This window comes from Cherax quadricarinatus, chromosome 5, assembly GCF_038502225.1.
Source record: "Cherax quadricarinatus isolate ZL_2023a chromosome 5, ASM3850222v1, whole genome shotgun sequence".
NCBI lineage: Eukaryota > Metazoa > Arthropoda > Malacostraca > Decapoda > Parastacidae > Cherax > Cherax quadricarinatus.
The window spans coordinates 33,023,633-33,042,676 of record NC_091296.1 but is presented as its reverse complement, the minus strand read 5'-3'; the positions used below and the strand labels follow the sequence as shown (position 1 = coordinate 33,042,676).

General features: G+C 41.8%; 1 protein-coding gene across 8 annotated transcripts in view; it reads left to right on the top strand.

Annotated features, from left to right (window-relative positions):
• Nucleotides 1-19,044, top strand: part of LOC128684781 (potassium channel subfamily K member 6) — a 78,359-nt gene that overhangs the window by 21,369 nt on the left and 37,946 nt on the right. For 7 of the 8 annotated variants that reach the window (XM_070101512.1, XM_070101515.1, XM_070101528.1 and 4 more), the window contains 4 exons: nt 1,068-1,279; nt 1,980-2,201; nt 10,675-10,862; nt 12,098-12,182. In XM_070101512.1, coding sequence (XP_069957613.1) covers nt 1,068-1,279; nt 1,980-2,201; nt 10,675-10,862; nt 12,098-12,182 — 707 coding nt within the window. The remainder of the gene's footprint in view (nt 1-1,067; nt 1,280-1,979; nt 2,202-10,674; nt 10,863-12,097; nt 12,183-19,044) is intronic. The other variant, XM_070101540.1, reaches the window with a different exon arrangement.

The window sequence follows — 19,044 nt, the reverse complement described above, 5'->3', positions numbered from 1 at the left end:
CTGGTTGATGATGTACAACAAAAACCATCCTGGTTGATGGAGTATAACAGAAAAACCATCCTGGTTGAGTATAACAGAAAAACCATCCTGGTTGAGTATAACAGAAAAACCATCGTGGTTGATGGAGTATAACAGAAAAATCATCCTGGTTGATGGAGTATAACAGAAAACTCTGGTTGATGATGTACAACAAAAACCATCCTGGTTGATGGAGTATAACAGAAAAACCATCCTGGTTGAGTATAACAGAAAAACCATCCTGGTTGAGTATAACAGAAAAACCATCGTGGTTGATGGGTGATTTACATTAACAGTTTGTGTTCTAGCATGAAAACCTCATGTAGATCAAGGTACAATAGCTGCACATTGGGGATTATCTATTTTTAATGATAAAAATGGCCTCTGTAACATGCTACTCACTCCCGGAATGACATCATTTCACTTTAAATTTTAATATGATCAAAAACAAGCTCTTTTTTAGTTTTAAATAATTTTATTTAACTATTTGCTTATTCAAGAGTCAAATCACTGAACGTGTGGGGCTTGAACCCATGGCAGGCGAGTCCTAAAACTCACAGGCTCCACATGTTCCCTGATTTGTTTGCAATCGTGTTATGATTTCACGAGTCGCAAGTGTCAAAGGTATGGCCACATTCCTTAGTCTTCTAGTTTTATGAGTAATTCTGCAGTTCTTAGAACTTTCGCCATTAAGTTTTTCAGAAATATGATCTTTTGATCATTTCCTTACTTCTCCATCACACGAAGGTTTTTGGGTACAGAGCTAGAGTTAGTATTATATTTCTACTCTGTCAACACAACGTGCAATCTGCTAAAATAAAACGGTTTTCGGCACTCTCCCACTCAACCTTCACATGTTGCTGCCATAAATTGCCCCAAAACAACAGCTTGATCCCGCAGTTTCAGCAGGTTTTTACTCTGTCAGTTCTTAACACTCTTTTGCATTATTTCACGAGACAATAAACCTGTTTAGGTCATTTAGAACAAGATGTAGTGATTGCTTAACTCGCTACTCCATCTAAAGCCTCTAATATCTACTTGTTATGCAGGTTATGGCCACATCTTTCCCCGGACCAACGCAGGTCGAGCTCTCACCATTGTCTACGCCATTGTCGGCATTCCCATCTTCCTCATCCTGATGGCAGATTTCGGCAAACTCTTCACCAGACTCCTAAAGTCTCTGTTTGTTTTCGTCAAGAAACTTTACCGCACTGCAACTTGCAGGAGAGTGAGGAAGACCAGAGCTGTGCAGTCGGTGAAGGTGAGCTGGTCGTGGACTCTTAGAATGTATAGTGTAATGTTTTTTTTCTGATCATGTGATTTTCGAGTGGGTTGTTTGACATCCAAGTCTGTGTGGGTCGTAAGAATAAGCATTCACAAGGGATGAATTTTGAGTTCATAAGGCTCATTCAAAAGTGATAGCTCCTTTTGAGTCTTCTGAAATTATTTTTAAATGAGAGTTTCCAGTTGACTATCAAGTTTGTGTGTCACAGTGTTACTAACCTGAATGAATGAGTCAGAGGAAGTAATCGTAAATAATCAATGGAGTGAAAAGATCTGAACGTCAACTTCAGGGAAAATTTCAACTCAGTTGCAGTAATGGCGGTCAACAGTATCTAATATCTGATGAAACTCACATGATCTTTACATTCTTATTTTTGATGAACTCACCAGTGTGTTGTTAATCCTTGTCTTAACATAAACACCTTCAATCCACCCCGATCCATCGTTCATTCCCTTAAACTTTTCTCAGTACCTAAACTAACCACTAATATCATATGTACACATATTAACACCTAGAAGTGTGTGTACCAGTGTGAATGTTCAGTTTTTACATATTAAAATATGTTTTATGCTGGAGTTCAGGTGAATTGCAGCTCTAATACTTTTTATATTCAGTAGGCCATAGCACTAACAACTAACATTGTCTACCGCACGCCTCCCTGCCTGCCTAATTCTAGCACCAACAAAGGGTCAGCCCAATGTCTAGGCCCCCTCTGGCTGTCCCAGAGTCCCTCTCTACAGACTTCGACAAACCTGATGAGGCCGACCAACAGGCTCAGGTGAGAGAGAGAGAACCTTTCTTGACAGAGGAGGAGAGAAGAAAGCAAGAACAGATGGGTGAAGATGAAGAGGGTGAGGAGGAAGAGAAACACCAAGAGGCTCCTCCATGCTGCTGCTCAGTAAGTGGTTGGGACACTCCTTGTGTGCCTTCCTCTTTCTGATTACCTGTTTCTCATTATTTGTATATGAAGGTACACGGGTTTGTATGTCTGTTAGAATTTTTTTAGTAAATATACTGACAGTTTAATCATATTTTTCGAATAAATGATGATCTGTGAGTTGTACACAAATACATGAGGTAAAATTATATTCGATATTAATGCAATTCGCTGTTACCAGAGAGAGAGAGAGAGAGAGAGAGAGAGAGAGGAGAGAAACAGAATAAGAATTCGACTAATCAATCGACTGACTGATTAGCCGGCCGTTCGACTGGCCAATTGAGTAACTGAGACCAAGAGCTAGAGTTTGTTAGAGAAGGGGCAGAGTTTTAGCATGGATTTAAGATGCAAGTTAGTCACTACTGCTTTGAGTGGGGGATAGTTTGCTGTTTTCTGTGAATACAAGTCACTACTGGCTTGGGAAGGGTCAGAACTGATGTGGGTGGAGTAACCACAGGTCTGGGTGTGGGTAGGGTCACCACTTTCGTGAGCGGTGACAAAACCGATTCATCTTAGAAGTGGCCTGGGTGGAGGTAGAACATGGTTGGTGTTAGTGGGTATACGAGGGTCATTAAGGGGAGATCATCTGTCTTAATGGTCGTTACCTGACAAACACACCGCTGCCTTGCCAAACCCCTCCCCCCTTTCCCCTCACAAAGTCACCCACACACGCACAAATGCCCACACCCAAGGGTGCCCACGCCCATGCACTCTTAAGGACCCCAATGGAAATAAGTCACTCTGTCTGACTTTTTTGGGTTATCCTAGGTTCTCTACACATATGCTGCTATGTATGATAATTCTATGTAACTGTATTGTGTATACCTGAATAAATTTACTTACTTACTTACTTACTTACTTACAACTAGTACTTAAATGTCCAACGATTCACTCTCACCCACTCATACATTCACACGCCCACACACTTAAATGCTCGCTCACACGTTCATACACCCTCCCACGGACTTATATGTCCGTCAACACACATACATACACACACACCTATCTAAATATATTCACGCACTCTTGCACCACTGAGCACACCCAAGCACTCTTGCACCACTGAGCACACTCAAGCACTCACTAAAGGATTAACAGATATTCTTAATGAATATCGGAAATTGTAATCTTCAACATATTTATAAATGACAGAAGCGAGGTTGAAGGCAGCTCACCGTCAACACTAGGCCTAGTATTTACTAGACCGTAGGAAGACATTTTCATTAGACAAAACTCACTTTGAAAGAACTATTACATTTCTAGTAGAAATATTATATATTCTTAAATACTGTCTTTGAAGATAAAAAAAAAACAAGAATAACTAAATTAAAAGATAGGAAAATTAAATATTTTAAGACACTATTTTAGAGACAAAAATACATTTGAAATATATTTCATGAGACAAACTGCGTATTGGAGAGGAGTAGAAGACACAATAATAAAGTATGATTAAATGGAAGATGGTGGAGAGTGAAAGAAAAAGAATTTGGAACTAATATAAGAAGCCGACCAATCTGGAGGCTAGGAAGACATGTGAAACAGTTAGGTATCTTTAGCTCCGAAACGTTTCACCTACACAGGCTTCTTTTGACTTTCCATGCCTCGGGTTTCACCTCTGGCAGTATAAAAGGCTTATGCTTCAGCTTCACATTGTCCAAGTCCATGGAAGTGAACACATCTCAAAGTTGAGGGACTGACAACTCAGTGCTACATCTTCACTGTTGACTGACTGACATCATCTTCACCTCTCCACTACTATACTGCTGCCGCTGCTCTCTCTCCATACTGAGTCTCCTCCGTATTCTACTGAAGTACCGTACTGTGCAGGAGAATCGTTACAGAAATAATGATACTTAACTGTTGCACATGTGTCTTATTTATCTACTTTTCGGTACTGTATACCGATATTATGATGGTTCAAAGACTCCAAAACAAGTTTGAAGCGAAAATGCTAATAGTAGAATGGAGGGAAAACTTTGAAATGGAAACAGTATATAAGAACAAGATAGAACCAAATCCTTTATTTATACTTTCAAAAAGGCACTGAAATAAACAAAATACCAAGAATCAATGGCAACAACAGAATCATTGAAGGTGAGGAGGAAATGTGTGTGTGAGGTACTAAATTGGAAGTGTCAAAGTGTTCTTACAAAAGATATTTTAAATATCGTTTGGAGTATACCTGGAGGGTGTTTCGGGGGGTCAACGCCCCCGTGGCCCAGTCTATGACCGCGATGTAAAGAAATTATTACTAGACGTGATAGATGAAAAACATTACCAGTATTTATAAAGGTAACAGGAAGACCTTTTAAACTAAGAGGATATTTCTCTGACAACTATTATAAAAAACAATGAGTAAAAAAACACAAGCTAATTACCAAACAAGACATTGTTCCATCTGCAAATTCCTATATAAAACTTATTATAAGAGAGTCACAAATTAATCGAGAGAGAAGTAGATGGGCAGGGCAGATTGTGTTTATATAAATCATGGAACGGGTGGGGCTTAAACCTATGGCAGGAGAGTTCTCAAACTTTCACACGTTCTCTTACTTGTTTGCAATCGCGTTATTACGATTTCGTGCGTTGTGTTAACACAGATTTTAAGCATGATTTTAAGAATGATTAAGAAACTAAAAAATGGAAGCAATAGGAAAAAAAGAATTTACGAAAATACCTGATATATTTTCTGTTCGAGAATAAAATGCAAACAGTGATTAGAGGAAAAAAAAAAGTTTACACGGGAAAATGTCACCAGAGGGGTGCCACAAGGATCTACATTTTCCGAGTTTTTTAATGATTTACTGGAAGTAATAAAAAGATGATTTTTTAATCATGTGACCGCAAATCTCTACAGCATAACTTGTATATATATAATGAGTAAATAGAGTAAGAGTGATGATGGAATTTTTCATTTTAACACAAAGGCCGTTTTCCACAGAGGCAAGGTTACTCAAGGTGACTCAAGGTGACTCAAGGTGACTCGAGGTGACTCGAGGTGACTCAAGGTGACTCAAGGTGACTCGAAAAAGAAGAAACTTTTATCAGTCACTCCATCACTGTCTTGCCAGAGGAGTACCGATACTACAGCTCAAAAGCTGCAAAAACATGTAACAGAAAAAGAAAATCCTGTCACATGAATAATTTAAACTGTTACAAAATGATGAACTTATCAGAGATCTAGAAATCATGACTAGCAAAAATTGTTTCCGGAAGTTGAAATGAAAACGTGCGAGAGACTCATTTGCCACACTGACAAACTATCAAATATTTTTTAAATATATGAATGGAGAAATAATAATAAAAAAAAGAGCTGTTTACAACATATATTAGGTCAAAATTGGAATAAGCAGAGGGCGTGTGGTGCCTACTTAAAAAAAGATGTGGATAAGATAGAAATGAGCCATAAAGAGAACAACATGAAATGTGAGTTATAATGATTGGCAGAAAAGCTGGTTGATAGGAAGAGAGCAGACATGTTAACTGTATATACGGATGTGAAAAATTAGATAAAGATTTCTTAGCAGCTTCAACGGGAATAACAAGACGTTTTTGTGAACTGAAAAAAAGTGACGCCAAGAGGATAAAAATAATTGTTTTTTTCTTTTGGTAAATATTGGTGATACAATTCTAACAACCACTGGAAATATAAAACAAATATACCATGATATAATTAATTGGATTATTACTCACCTACTCACCCTCTTATATGCATAGTGGTCACATCCACTCACACACCTACATACCCAAATTTATGCATTTACTCATCCATCCACTCACTGCACACACCCACTCTCTCGTATAAGTTGTTTTCTCTCCATACAAGGAGTTGTGTTCGCGCCCGGAGTCGCATTAATGTTCTAGGAAATAAACGGATAGATGTTGAGGAAAAGACTTTTACTTAACGCTCTATAACAGACTGCTACCTCACTGACTTTATGGGCTACATATATGCATGTGTCCTGGGGAAGTGGGGAGTCTGTGGGCTCTAAATACAAGAAGCAAATTATTGAGGGTTCGTCGTCCTGTACTACATATATATCCATGTCCAAACTCACTACCCCCGCTACCTGGCCTACTAAAGGAAACCTTTCATGTACAAGACCATTAAACTAAGATACGGAGACTCGGGTGAAAAAAAAAAATGTACAGAGGCGTCCATACTAAACACCCCGTAAAATTTTATCAAGGAGGAGAAGGGCCAAAAGTGTCATCAGATACACCTAGGTAATGGAAACGACGACTTCTCTCGCGACAGGAAGGAGCCACATGTAAGGCGTCCCATTTTTGTCACGGACAGAATTAAACCGTCGGGTCTGCCAGAGGCTACTTGCTGGGGGTTTTCATAGCCACACCAAAAGACTTCTCTCTACTCTGTACTTCCGCAGGATAGAGCGACACGTGAGGCAGACCAAAGTATGGACGCTATTTTCAACTGAAATATTGATATAAATACTTAAATAAAGAGGATATCTAACAAAAATGTTTCGTCTATACATGGGCTTTATCAAGTTATCCAGGCAGCCTGGATAACTTCGTAGTATGACACAAGCTTAATTAAGATTTAACTGCCAGGGACTAGGGTTAGAAATGCTGATAAGGCAGATTCTAGGCTTCTATATTTGACTCGTTCTTGATAACTACTTAAGTACCCGACTACCTGTCTTTGATGAGGTGATTGTCGGGGTCGCGTTCTGCATGCGTACTGATTCTTCTTTGACTCTTGTGACAATGTCAAAGAGTGTCTTCCTATTCAGTGTACGGATTGTACAGCCAATCTATTCTGGGTCACGGGGGAGAAGTAGTGGAAGAGAAGGTGGTCAGTGCAAGAGAGGGAAATAGGGGTGGGTTATAGTGGTAGCAGTGGTACAGATGATGTAAGCGAAGGTGGGTGATGGTGGTAGTAGAAGCAGTAACAGTGGAAGAGAAGATAGTTGTTGTAGGAGAGTGAGGGTGATTGGTGGTTGTTGTAGGAGAGTGAAGGTGAGTGGTGGTTGTTGTAGGAGAGTGAAGGTGAGTGGTGGTTGTTGTAGGAGAGTAAAGGTGAGTGGTGGTTGTTGTATGAGAGTAAAGGTGAGTGGTGGTTGTTGTGGGAGAGTGAAGGTTAGTGGTGGTTGTTGTGGGAGAGTGAAGGTTAGTGGTGGTTGTCGTGGGAGAGTGAAGGTGAGTGGTGGTTGTCGTCGTAGGAGAGTGAATGTGAGTGGTGGTTGTCGTAGGAGAGTGAATGTGAGTGGTGGTTGTCGTCGTAGGAGAGTGAATGTGAGTGGTGGTTGTCGTAGGAGAGTGAATGTGAGTGGTGGTTGTCGTAGGAGAGTGAATGTGGGTGGTGGTTGTTGTAGGAGAGTATAAGTTTGTGGTGGTTGTTGTACGAGTGAAGGTGGGTGGTGGTTGCTGTAGGAGAGTGAAGGTGAGTGGTGGTCGTTGTAGGAGAGTGAAGGTGAGTGGTGGTTGCTGTAGGAGAGTGAAGGTGAGTGGTGATAGTTGTAGGAGAGTGAATGTGAGTGGTGGTCGTTGTAGGAGAGTGAATGTGAGTGGTGGTCGTTGTAGGAGAATATATGTGAGTGGTGGTCGTTGTAGGAGAGTGAATGTGAGTGGTGGTTGTCGTAAGAGTGAATGTGAGTGGTGGTTGTCGTAAGAGTGAATGTGAGTGGTGGTTGTCGTAGGAGAGTGAATGTGAGTGGTGGTTGTCGTAGGAGAGTGAAGGTGGGTGGTGGTTGTTGTAGGAGAGTGAAGGTTAGTGGTGGTTGTTGTAGGAGAGTGAAGGTTAGTGGTGGTCGTCGTAGGAGAGTGAAGGTGAGTGGTGGTTATTGTAGGAGAGTGAAGGTGAGTGGTGGTTGTCGTAGGAGAGTGACGGAGTGGTGGTTGTCGTGGGAGAGTGAAGGTGAGTGGTGGTTGTCGTAGGAGAGTGAAGGCGAGTGGTGGTTGTCGTAGGAGAGTGAAGGTGAGTGGTGGTGGTTGTAGAAGAGTGAAGGTGAGTGGTGGTTGTTGTAGGAGAGGGAAGGTGAGTGGTGGTTGTCGTAGGAGAGTGAAGGTGAGTGGTGGTTGTCGTAGGAGAGTGAAGGTGAGTGGTGGTTGTCGTAGGAGTGAAGGTGAGTGGTGGTTGTTGTAGGAGTGAAGGTGAGTGGTGATTGTCGTAGGAGAGTGAAGGTGAGTGGTGGCTGTTATAGGAGAGTGAAGGTGAGTGGTGGTTGTTGTAGAAGAGTGAAGGTGAGTGGTGGTTGTCGTAGGAGAGTGAAAGTGAGTGGTGGTGGTTGTAGGAGAATGAAGGTGAGTGGTGGCTGTTGTAGGAGAGTGAATCGTAGGAGAGTGAAGGTGAGTGGTGGTTGTAGAAGAGTGAAGGTGAGTGGTGGCTGTAGAAGAGTGAAGGTGAGTGGTGGCTGTTGTAGGAGAGTGAAGGTGAGTGGTGGCTGTTGTATGAGAGTGAAGGTGAGTGGTGGCTGTTGTAGGAGAGTGAAGGTGAGTGGTGGCTGTTGTAGAAGAGTGAAGGTGAGTGGTGGCTGTCGTAGAAGAGTGAAGGTGAGTGGTGGTTGTAGAAGAGTGAAGGTGAGTGGTGGCTGTAGAAGAGTGAAGGTGAGTGGTGGCTGTTGTAGGAGAGTGAAGGTGAGTGGTGGCTGTTGTATGAGAGTGAAGGTGAGTGGTGGCTGTTGTAGGAGAGTGAAGGTGAGTGGTGGCTGTTGTAGAAGAGTGAAGGTGAGTGGTGGCTGTCGTAGAAGAGTGAAGGTGAGTGGTGGTTGTCGTAAAAGAGTGAAGGTGAGTGGTGGTTGTCGTAAAAGAGTGAAGGTGAGTGGTGGTTGTCGTAAAAGAGTGAAGGTGAGTGGTGGTTGTCGTAAAAGAGTGAAGGTGAGTGGTGGTTGTCGTAAAAGAGTGAAGGTGAGTGGTGGTTGTTGTAGAAGAGTGAAGGTGAGTGGTGGTTGTTGTAGAAGAGTGAAGGTGAGTGGTGGTTGTCGTAGGAGAGTGAAGGTGAGTGGTGGTTGTCGTAGGAGAGTGAAGGGTGTCGTAGGAGAGTGAAGGTGAGTGGTGGTTGTCGTAGGAGAGTGGTGGTTGTCGTAGGAGAGTGAAGGTGAGTGGTGGTTGCTGTAGGAGAGTGAAGGTGAGTGGTGGTTGCTGTAGGAGAGTGAAGGTGAGTGGTGGTTGTTGTAGGAGAGTGAAGGTGAGTGGTGGTTGTTGTAGGAGAGTGAAGGTGAGTGGTGGTTGTTGTAGGAGAGTGAAGGTGAGTGGTTGCTGTTGTAGGAGAGTGAAGGTGAGTGGTGGTTGTTGTAGGAGAGTGAAGGTGAGTGGTGGTTGTTGTAGGAGAGTGAAGGCGAGTGGTGGTTGTTGTAGGAGAGTGAAGGTGAGTGGTGATTGTCGTAGGAGAGTGAAGGTGAGTGGTGGGAGGCAGTAAAGCAGAGAATAAGAGCAGGGTGATATGGTAGAAGAGGAAAGTAAAGAGAGTATAGAAAGGAAGAGAATTTTTTTTTAACTCCATATAAATGTTTACCTTAGAAAGTAAATTTTTTAATTACTGACGCCAAAAATAATTCAGCATTTCTCTCTTGTCTGGTTTCCCTTTCCTTGTTCCTCACATTCTCTTTGTTCCTACCCCTGCCTTCCTTGTTCCTCACATTCCCTTTGTTCCTACCCCTGCCTTCCTTATTCCTCACATTCTCTTTGTTCCTACCCTTGCCTTCCTTGTTCCTCACATTCTCTTTGTTCCTACCCCTGCCTTCCTTGTTCCTCACATTCTCTTTGTTCCTACCCCTGCCTTCTTTGTTCCTCACATTCTCTTTGTTCCTACCCCTGCCTTCCTTGTTCCTCACATTCTCTTTGTTCTTACCCCTGCCTTCCTTGTTCCTCACATTCTCTTTGTTCCTACCTCTGCCTTCCTTGTTCCTCACATTCCCTTTGTTCCTACCCCTGCCTTCTTTGTTCCTCACATTCTCTTTGTTCTTACCCCTGCCTTCCTTATCCCTTTGTTCCTCACATTGTTTTTCACCCTCCCCCTGTCTTCTTTGTTCTTTCGATTCTCTTCTCCCTTGCTCCTCCCCTTGCCTTCCTTGTTCTTCCCATTCTCTTCTCCCCTGCTCCTCACTCCATTATTCCTCCCATTCTTTTCTCCCCTGCTTCTCCTTTTATTCCTTTCACTCTCTTCTCTCCTCCTCCTCCTCCCTCCCTCGTTTCGCCCATTCTCTGCTCCTCCCCCTCTTGCTCCTCCCATTTTCTTCTCTCCTGCTTCTCCGTCCTATTCTCTTCTCCCATTCTCCATCCTTTTCTTCGTTCCTCCCATTCTCTACCTCTCTCCCTGCTCCTCTCTCACCTTCCTGGCCTTTCATATTCTGTTCCTCTTCTATCTCCCCTCCCTCTGCTCCCCTTTCTTCATCCCATTTTCTTCTACCTTACTTTTCTCTCCCCTTTTCCTCCCATTCCTCTCTCTTTCCCCTCCGTCCCACCCTTGCAGGCGTGGGGTAGGAAGGTACATGTATGGTTCAGGTCACTGTGCAGGAAGACAGAAGAGGTGACGGAGGAGGATGCCACGCCGGAGTCAGAGGAAGAGGCTGCCATAGATGACAACTTCAACCTGCCCATCTCCCTCGCCCTCCTCATCCTCCTCATATATATCTTGTGTGGCTGTTTCATCTATACCATGTAAGTACCCGTACTCTCCTATTCTCTCTCTTTAAATTACCATTTAACAATTTTCTACTCTCTGTTGACTGTGTATTCTAGTTGTCTTTATATTTTTGAAACTGTTTGACTTTTGTTGTGTAGCTACCAGCTGTCAAAGGCACTTGTCGATAGACACTTGGCCTGTTATTTGTAGCTTATGGTGTGTGTGTGTGTGTGTGTGTGTGTGTGTGTGTGTGTGTGTGTGTGTGTGTGTGTGTGTGCGCGCGCGCGTGTGTGTGTGTTTTATTATATTCCAGAGGAAGTGGCAGTTTCGTAGGGATCACACACCTCCAAGGGAATGGAAGGCAGTCTTGATCCGAGGAAGGGGGGGTAGCAGCTATATTTCGCTGAATTAAAAACCCTTCACTGATGCTAAGGAACCTCCTAAAAGAGTCTTGCCATTGTATTTTTCAGGTATAATCTCTATGATAGTTTGTCTCGCTATTAGTGGACGAAGGATCGAGCCTCCACCACACTCATCCTCAATGACCCATACGGGTGGCTCTTTCAGCTTCACTGTTCTTGTTGGCAATTACCGTCATTTTCCGTATGTTACTTTATTGTAAAGTTTATTGTAAAGTTTATGTTTGTAGTGGGACATCAGTGCTAGCTAGAGCATTCCGCTCACAACCCAAAGGACCCGGGTTCGATTTAGGTGGGGGCCAGACACGTTAACGAATGTCCTAACGCATGCTGCCTATTTTCACAGATCAGTAAATTGATACCTATTAGTTAGTCGACAATTATAGTTGCATCCTTGGGAAGAGATGTATGGGCAAGGGAGAGAGTGGGGGCTCGAGCCGTGATCCATGCACATGTAAGGGTAGGCCAAGCACTAACGATTGTTGTGCTGTTTCTCTCATGTTCGTGTCTTGCCGCGATGCAATCAAGTTACATTTGTGCTGACTAAAATCATCCTGTTATAAGTTCGGTGGGTGATTGGTTACAGCGTTTTTCCTAGAGGTAGGAAGTACAGTGCCTGCACTCTAAAGGAGGGGTTTGGGATATTTGCTGTGTAGAGGGACATCTAAACTCAGCGTGCCTCTGGCAAGACAGTGATAGTGCGAATGATGGTGAAAGTGTTTCATTTTCTTGAGACGACCACACACACACATATATATCTATATATATATATCTATATACATATATACAAGCGTTTTAATAATTTAATTACGTAATCATATTGCATTAGTAATGTAAAAAATATATTACAGGTGGGAAACTTGGACGTACTTCGAGGCCTTCTATTTTATTTTCATCTCCATGACGACCATCGGCTTCGGCGACTATGTTCCCCAGGTAATTTTCATAGAGTCGATACTTACGTTCTCTGTCTGCTTAACTCTAGACCTTATGAGCAGGGATTCTGGATGATTTATTTTCCTGAAGGGTGATGTTCTATTGCTAACGTGGTGAATTTTCACCTCACCGATGTTAAATTCCTATAAAGATCCAAGACAGTGCTATTAATACTGAGGTCAGCTAAGACTGAATCTGGCATTGTTAATTACAAAAACTTTTTTTATTAGCTGTTAATTACTTTTGTAAATAAATAATCAACATCGAATTTTCAATAATTTACTTGACTATTATTATATTTGGCTTTATCCTTTGTTTTCACTTGCTTATTGTATATAAAGTCTTTTTTTTATCTACGACTTGCTTTATAATTACATTTAGACTTCATAAATAACAACTACAGCCGCAGACGACCATTAAACATGTCACTCACTACTGTTATATACAGACATTAGTTTAAACTTACTTCTAGATACACAAAATATTACACATACTGCGAGATGACTGCAATATTTTCGTTTGAGTTATTATTCATTTGGCCTTAACTTCCCACTGATTGAGATGAATTAGTCGTGCGTCTTTAGTTCCCCGACTGACTGACTGATATGTACAATATGTAACTCTGCTCTTTTATTTCTTGTTACATCCCTGGTGAAGAGCTTATTCTTGTCTGCCCCCTTTATTCCCTAAAGTATTTTGTATATTATGATCATATCCAATATTTTTCTTCCATTGAGGGAAGGCCCAGCACTCACTCATAGTTCAGACACCAGTCTAGATGCAGTCAACTGTACTATCTTTAGTTTCACTTTGTATTTTAATGCTTAATACTTCAGTAAGCGACGGCATGTATAAAACTGTGTTTTAAATAAACATTTGTGTGGGTTCCTGAACGTCACCTTTATATTTACGAGCACAGCTTGTACTGTTGCTGTTAATCACTATGTTCATTACGGTGGACACATCTGGGTTAGTATTTCTGAGTTTTTGTTTTTCCCTCAGATGGAACTGTCTTTGGTCTGCATATTGTTGTCTCCCAGCTCCTCAGTCTGGGTTCACCTTACCGCGGTGTCGAGGTTTATGCAGTCAGTAACCCTTATTTTTTGAGAATAAGTAAAGGGGAGCTTTTTCATTTCGTCAGAATTTACTGTGGCTTAATAGCGCATGTCGGAAGGAAATATGAATTAAGGTGTGATCTGATTACATCAGTAATTAGTCCCAAGAAATGGAAATTTATACAGTTTTATGTTAAGATACATGAAAATTATCAATGAAATTCATTTTGTCAGTGCATAAGCTTGGATTTCTTTTGCTGCCTCTTCCAGTTTCTCTTAAGATATATGTCATTACTATGTTTCTCTCATGTTCATGTTTTTGTTTCTGTTATTTGATGTTATGATGGTTTCGTGTGAATAATAGTAATTAACGTGTGTTGTTTTCTTGTTACTGATGAGTGGTGTTGGTTGTTTTAGTGATGTTTGATGGCGTTGGTGTTAGTGATGATTGATGGTGTTGGTTGTTTTAGTGATGATTGATGGCGTTGGTGTTAGTGATGATTGATGGTGTTGGATGTTAGTGATGATTGGAGGTGTTGGTTTTGTTAGTGATGAGTGGTGGGGATATATTTGTTTTAGTGATGAGTGGTGGTGTTGGTTTCGAGTTACTGATGAGTCGTAGTGTAGGTTTTGTGTTAGTGATGAGTGGTTGTGCTGTTTGTGACAGTGATTAGTGTCTTCCTACCTGGAGGTTATTCCGGGGATCAACGCCCCCGCGGCCCGGTCCACGACCAGGCCTCCCGGTGGACCAGGACCTGATCAACCAGGCTGTTACTGCTGGCCGCACGCAGTCCAACGTACGAACGACAGCGCAGCTGTTGGTAGAGTTTTTGTTAGTGATGATTAGTATTGCTGATTTTGTTTTAATGAAGGGTTGCGGTTGTTTTGAATTATTGAGGGGTGGGGATGGTGGTTGTTTTGTATTAGTGAGGGATGATGGTGGTGGTTGTTTTGTGTTAGTGAGGGATGATGGTGGTGGTTGTTTTGTGTTAGTGAGGGATGATGGTGGTGGTTGTTTTGTGTTAGTGAGGGATGATGGTGGTGGTGGTGGTTTTGTATTAGTGAGGGATGATGGTGGTGGTTGTTTTGTGTTAGAGAAGCGTGGTGGGGGTTGGGGTTTTGTATTAGTGAGGGGTGGTGGTTGTTTTGTATTAGTGAGGGGTGGTGGTTGTTTCATATTAGTGAGGGGTGACGGTGGTGACTGCTTTGTAATAGCGAGGGGTGATGGTTGTTTTGCAATAGCGAGGGGTGATGGTGGTGGTTGTTTTGCAATAGCGAGGGGTGATGGTGGTGGTTGTTTCGTAATAGAGAGGAGTAACGGTGGTGGTTTTGTACTAGTGAGGTGTGACGGTGGTGGTTATTTTGTAATAGTGAGGGGTGATGGTGGTTTTGTATTAGTGATGGGTGGATGTTTTGTATTAATGAGAGGTGACGGTGGTGATTGTTTTGTAATAGTGAGGGGTGATGGTGGTGATTGTTTTGTAATAGCGAGGGGTGATGGTGGTGGTTTTGTAATAGTTACGGGTGATGGTGGTGGTTTTGTAATAGTGAGGAGAGATGATGGTGGTTGTTTTGTATTAGTGAGGAGTGATGGTGGTTGTTTTGTATTAGTGAGGAGTGATGGTGGTTGTTTTGTATTAGTGAGGAGTGATGGTGGTTGTTTTGTATTAGTGAGGAATGGTAATGGTGGTTGTTTTGTATTAGTGAGGAATGGTAATGGTGGTTGTTTTGTATTAGTGAGGAATGGTAATGGTGGTTGTTTTGTATTAGTGAGGGGTGATGGTGGTTTTGTATTGATTGCCTTGTATTAGTGAAGGGTGGTGATGGGTGTTTTGTATTTTGTATTAGTGAAGGGTGGTGATGGTGGTAGTTTTGTATTGTTTTGTATTAGTGAAGGGTGGTGATGGTGGTTGTTTTGCATTATGGGTGGTGGGGTGGTTGTTTTGTATTAGTGAGAGGTGGGTGTTTTGTACTATTGTTTTGTATTAGTGAGGGGTGGTGGTTGTTTCGTATTAGTGAGGGGTGACGGTGGTGGTTTTGTAAAAGGGGTGGTGATGGTGGTTTTGTATTAGGAGTGGTGATGGTGGTTGTTTTGTATGAGTGTGGGGTGATGGTTTTGTATTGAGTAGTGCTGTAGCGCTGGTGGTAGTGTAGTGCTGTTTTGATGTGACTGTAGTGTTGTAGTACTGCTAAGTAGAACAGTTGTATTATTTATTGCTGTAGTTGCAGTTGGCGTTATTCTGGTGATACAGTAGTGAGTAGCGTAGGTCTGGTAGGAGTGCAGTGGAGGGTGTGGCAATAGAGTTGTGTTGTAAGACTGGTGGTATTGTAGTGTTGTTGGTGTTTTGGTGGGGCAGTAGTGAGTAGTGTTGGTGTGGTCTCATGTGTGAGTGTTGGTAGGTGGTGGGATGATATATTATCAAAAGATAGCGGGGTTGTGTGGCGTGTGAAGTCTTGTTGTCATCGTAGTGTGTTGTCTCCGTCATGGTCCTCTCTCAGTCTTCATCCCTCATGAATTTTTCTCTCCCTACCTGACAATTTCCTCAGGTCCACTTCCTCAGTGTCTTGTTCTTATTTACCTCTTACCACATCTATTTTTTTTAATCACTACTCAGTTCTTTCCCTTGTGAATTCATCTTTTATTTTGAACCTAGCGTGCCTGTGACTGGTTTCGATGACTCTTCTATCCTCTCAACCCTGTCTGAGACTAGGCTTCCTTGTTGACTGCTTGGTCGACCAGGCTGTTGCCACTGGAGAACATCTGATAAAAAATCTTCCTCTTTTTAAGTTAATATTGATTCTAATAACGACGATGGGTTGTCTTACCTCACTAGTGTCGATTCATCACTCATTGATGCATAACAAGGATAACATTGCATTAAGGAATGTTATTAACTTCACATGCTGCCCAATTTATGGTAAAAATATACATTTACAGTAACGTTTTATTTATGACTGCCACTTTCAGAATATTATCTGATACCTCACTTACCTTGTCAATTTTTTGTCTTCCAAGTGATAGTGAACAGTATGTTCAATGTTGTGTTCAATGGCTACCATGAGTTTCCCCATCTTTATGGTGGGTTTCTTTCTCTAGAAATTCAACATTACATTATTAATACTTTGAATTATTACACTGGCCAACAAAGGTTTCAATTCACGTTTAAAAACGTGTTTCTAATGATATGCCTTAACTCGAGTCTTATACAGAAATGTGTTCTCACTATTACCCTTTTCTCCATTGGCTTTACCATGGTTTTCATTTTTTTTTTTTTTGACAAGTCATTTGATGGGTTTATATGGCTCTGTAACAATACAAAAAAAAAGTTCCTCACTGCTATCCTCATTCAACCTCTTAGCAGTTATTATGATTTTATTTTCAGACTATCTACCTTCAAAAGATCTTGTCTAATATGTATATCCTTATAACTCCAATTCCTTAATGTCCTCAGCATTTTTTAACATTTCTTCCTTACGCCTGATCTATGTAAATGTTATTTTCAGTGGTCTATGCTTGTCTCGTGTTCTCCAGTGCTCATATATGCCACAATGGTCTTCAAAGTGGAAATTCACAATGCATTTTATATCGTATATGTCTTACTCTTCTTCTTTGATTCTTTCTGTTCGTGATTTTATTTCACTTTCGACAGTCAATTTTTTTCCTCTCTTAACACTCTCTCTCAATAACGTAGAGTTATTTGCAATTTCTATTTTAATTTCTTGAGTAATATTGCCTGTCTTTTCTCTAGTAAATTTTGCAAAACTCTTCAATCTTAGATTTATATTCTTCTTAACATAAACTGAGAGGAGGAGCAGAATGGTTAACATTTTCAGAAATATCCTCAGCTAGCTACACTTGTTCTAATTCTGTTGTACTCATAGTTATTTCTGCATAATTATCTCTCAAATTACTTATGTACTCTTCATAAGCTTTTAATTACTTCATCGGTATGATCCATAGTTTAGCCAGTTCCTGACATATCACTTCTCTTTTTGTTCATTATCTTCTCGTTCACTTAACATCCTCTGCATTTGTTGAAAGAAGGCTTTTAAAATTTCTATTTGTTAAAGTTGCATTTTTCTTATTTCTCTATTAATTTTTCTTGCCTTACTTGATTTTGTTTAATTTTTGTCATTCACTCCGTCCATCCACTGGTCACCTGGACTTCAGGTGTGTAAACATACCTCTGCTTCGCCCTCCACAATAATGTAAGCAAACGGACTACTGTACTATTGTGTTATTCTATTTTCCTTAATATAATAAACACATTCTTACCAACGAAAAAGTTCCATATTATTTTTTTTTGTACAACATTCACATAAAACATTATTCCCTATACCACAAAACCTGCAGTCTTCCCCCCTCCCCCACTGTTCACCTCAGCCGGGGAAAATGTGTGTGTGTGTACTCACCTATTTGTGGTTGCAGGGGTCGAGTCACAGCTCCTGGCCCCGCTTCTTCGCTGATTGCTACTAGGTCCTCTCTCTCCCTGCCCCATGAGCTCTATCATACCTCGCCTTAAAACTATGTATGGTTCCTGCCTCCACCACATCATTTTCTAGGCTATTCCATGGCCTGACTACTCTATGACTGAAGAAATACTTCCTAACATCCCTTTGATTCATCTGAGTCTTCAACTTCCAATTGTGACCTCTTGTGTCTGTGTCCCATCTCTGGAACATCCCGTCTTTGTCCACCTCGTCTGTTCCGCGCAGTATTTTATATGTCGTTATCATGTCTCCCCTGACCCTCCTGGCCTCCAGTGTCGTCAGGCCGATTTCCCTCAACCTTTCTTCATAGGACAATCCCCGTAGCTCTGGGACTAGTCTTGTTGCAAACCTTTGCACTTTCTCTAATTTCTTGACGTGCTTGACTAGGTGTGGATTCCAAACTGGTGCTGCATACTCCAGTATGGGCCTGACGTAGATGGTATACAGAGTCTTAAACGAATCCTTACTGAGGTATCGGAACGCTGTCCGTAGGTTTGCCAGGCGCCCGTATGCTGCAGCAGTTATCTGATTGATGTGCGCCTCAGGAGATATGCTCGGTGTTATACTCACCCCCAGATCTTTTTCCTTGAGTGAGGTTTGCAGTCTTTGGCCATCTAAACTATATTGTGTCTGCGGTCTTCTTTGCCCTTCCCCAATCTTCATGACTTTGCATTTGGCAGGGTTAAATTCAAGGAGCCAGTTGCTGGACCAGGCTTGTAGCCTGTCCAGGTCTCTTTGTAGTCCTGCCTGATCCTCATCCGATTTGATTCTTCTCATTAACTTCACATCATCTGCAAACAAGGACACTTCTGAGTCTATCCCTTCCGTTATGTCGTTCACGTATACCAAGAACAGCACAGGTCCTAGGACTGACCCCTGTGGAACCCCGCTTGTCACAGGCGCCCACTCTGACACCTCGTCGCGTACCATGACTCGTTGTTGCCTCCCTGTCAGATATTCTCTGATCCATTGCAGTGCCTTTCCTTGTTATGTGTGCCTTTTCCTCTAGCTTTTGCAGTAACCTCTTGTGAGGAACTGTGTCGAAGGCCTTCTTGCAGTCCAAAAATACGCAGTCGATCCACCCCTCTCTCTCTTGTCTTACTTCTGTCACCTTGTCATAAAACTCTAGTAGGTTTGTGACACAGGATTTTCCTTCCCTGAAACCGTGCTGGTTGTCAATTATACACTTGTTTCTTTCCAGGTGCCCCACCACTCTCCTCCTGATGATCTTCTCCATGACCTTGCATACTATACACGTTAGTGATACAGGTCTGTAGTTTAGTGCCTCATGTCTGTCTCCCTTTTTAAAAATTGGG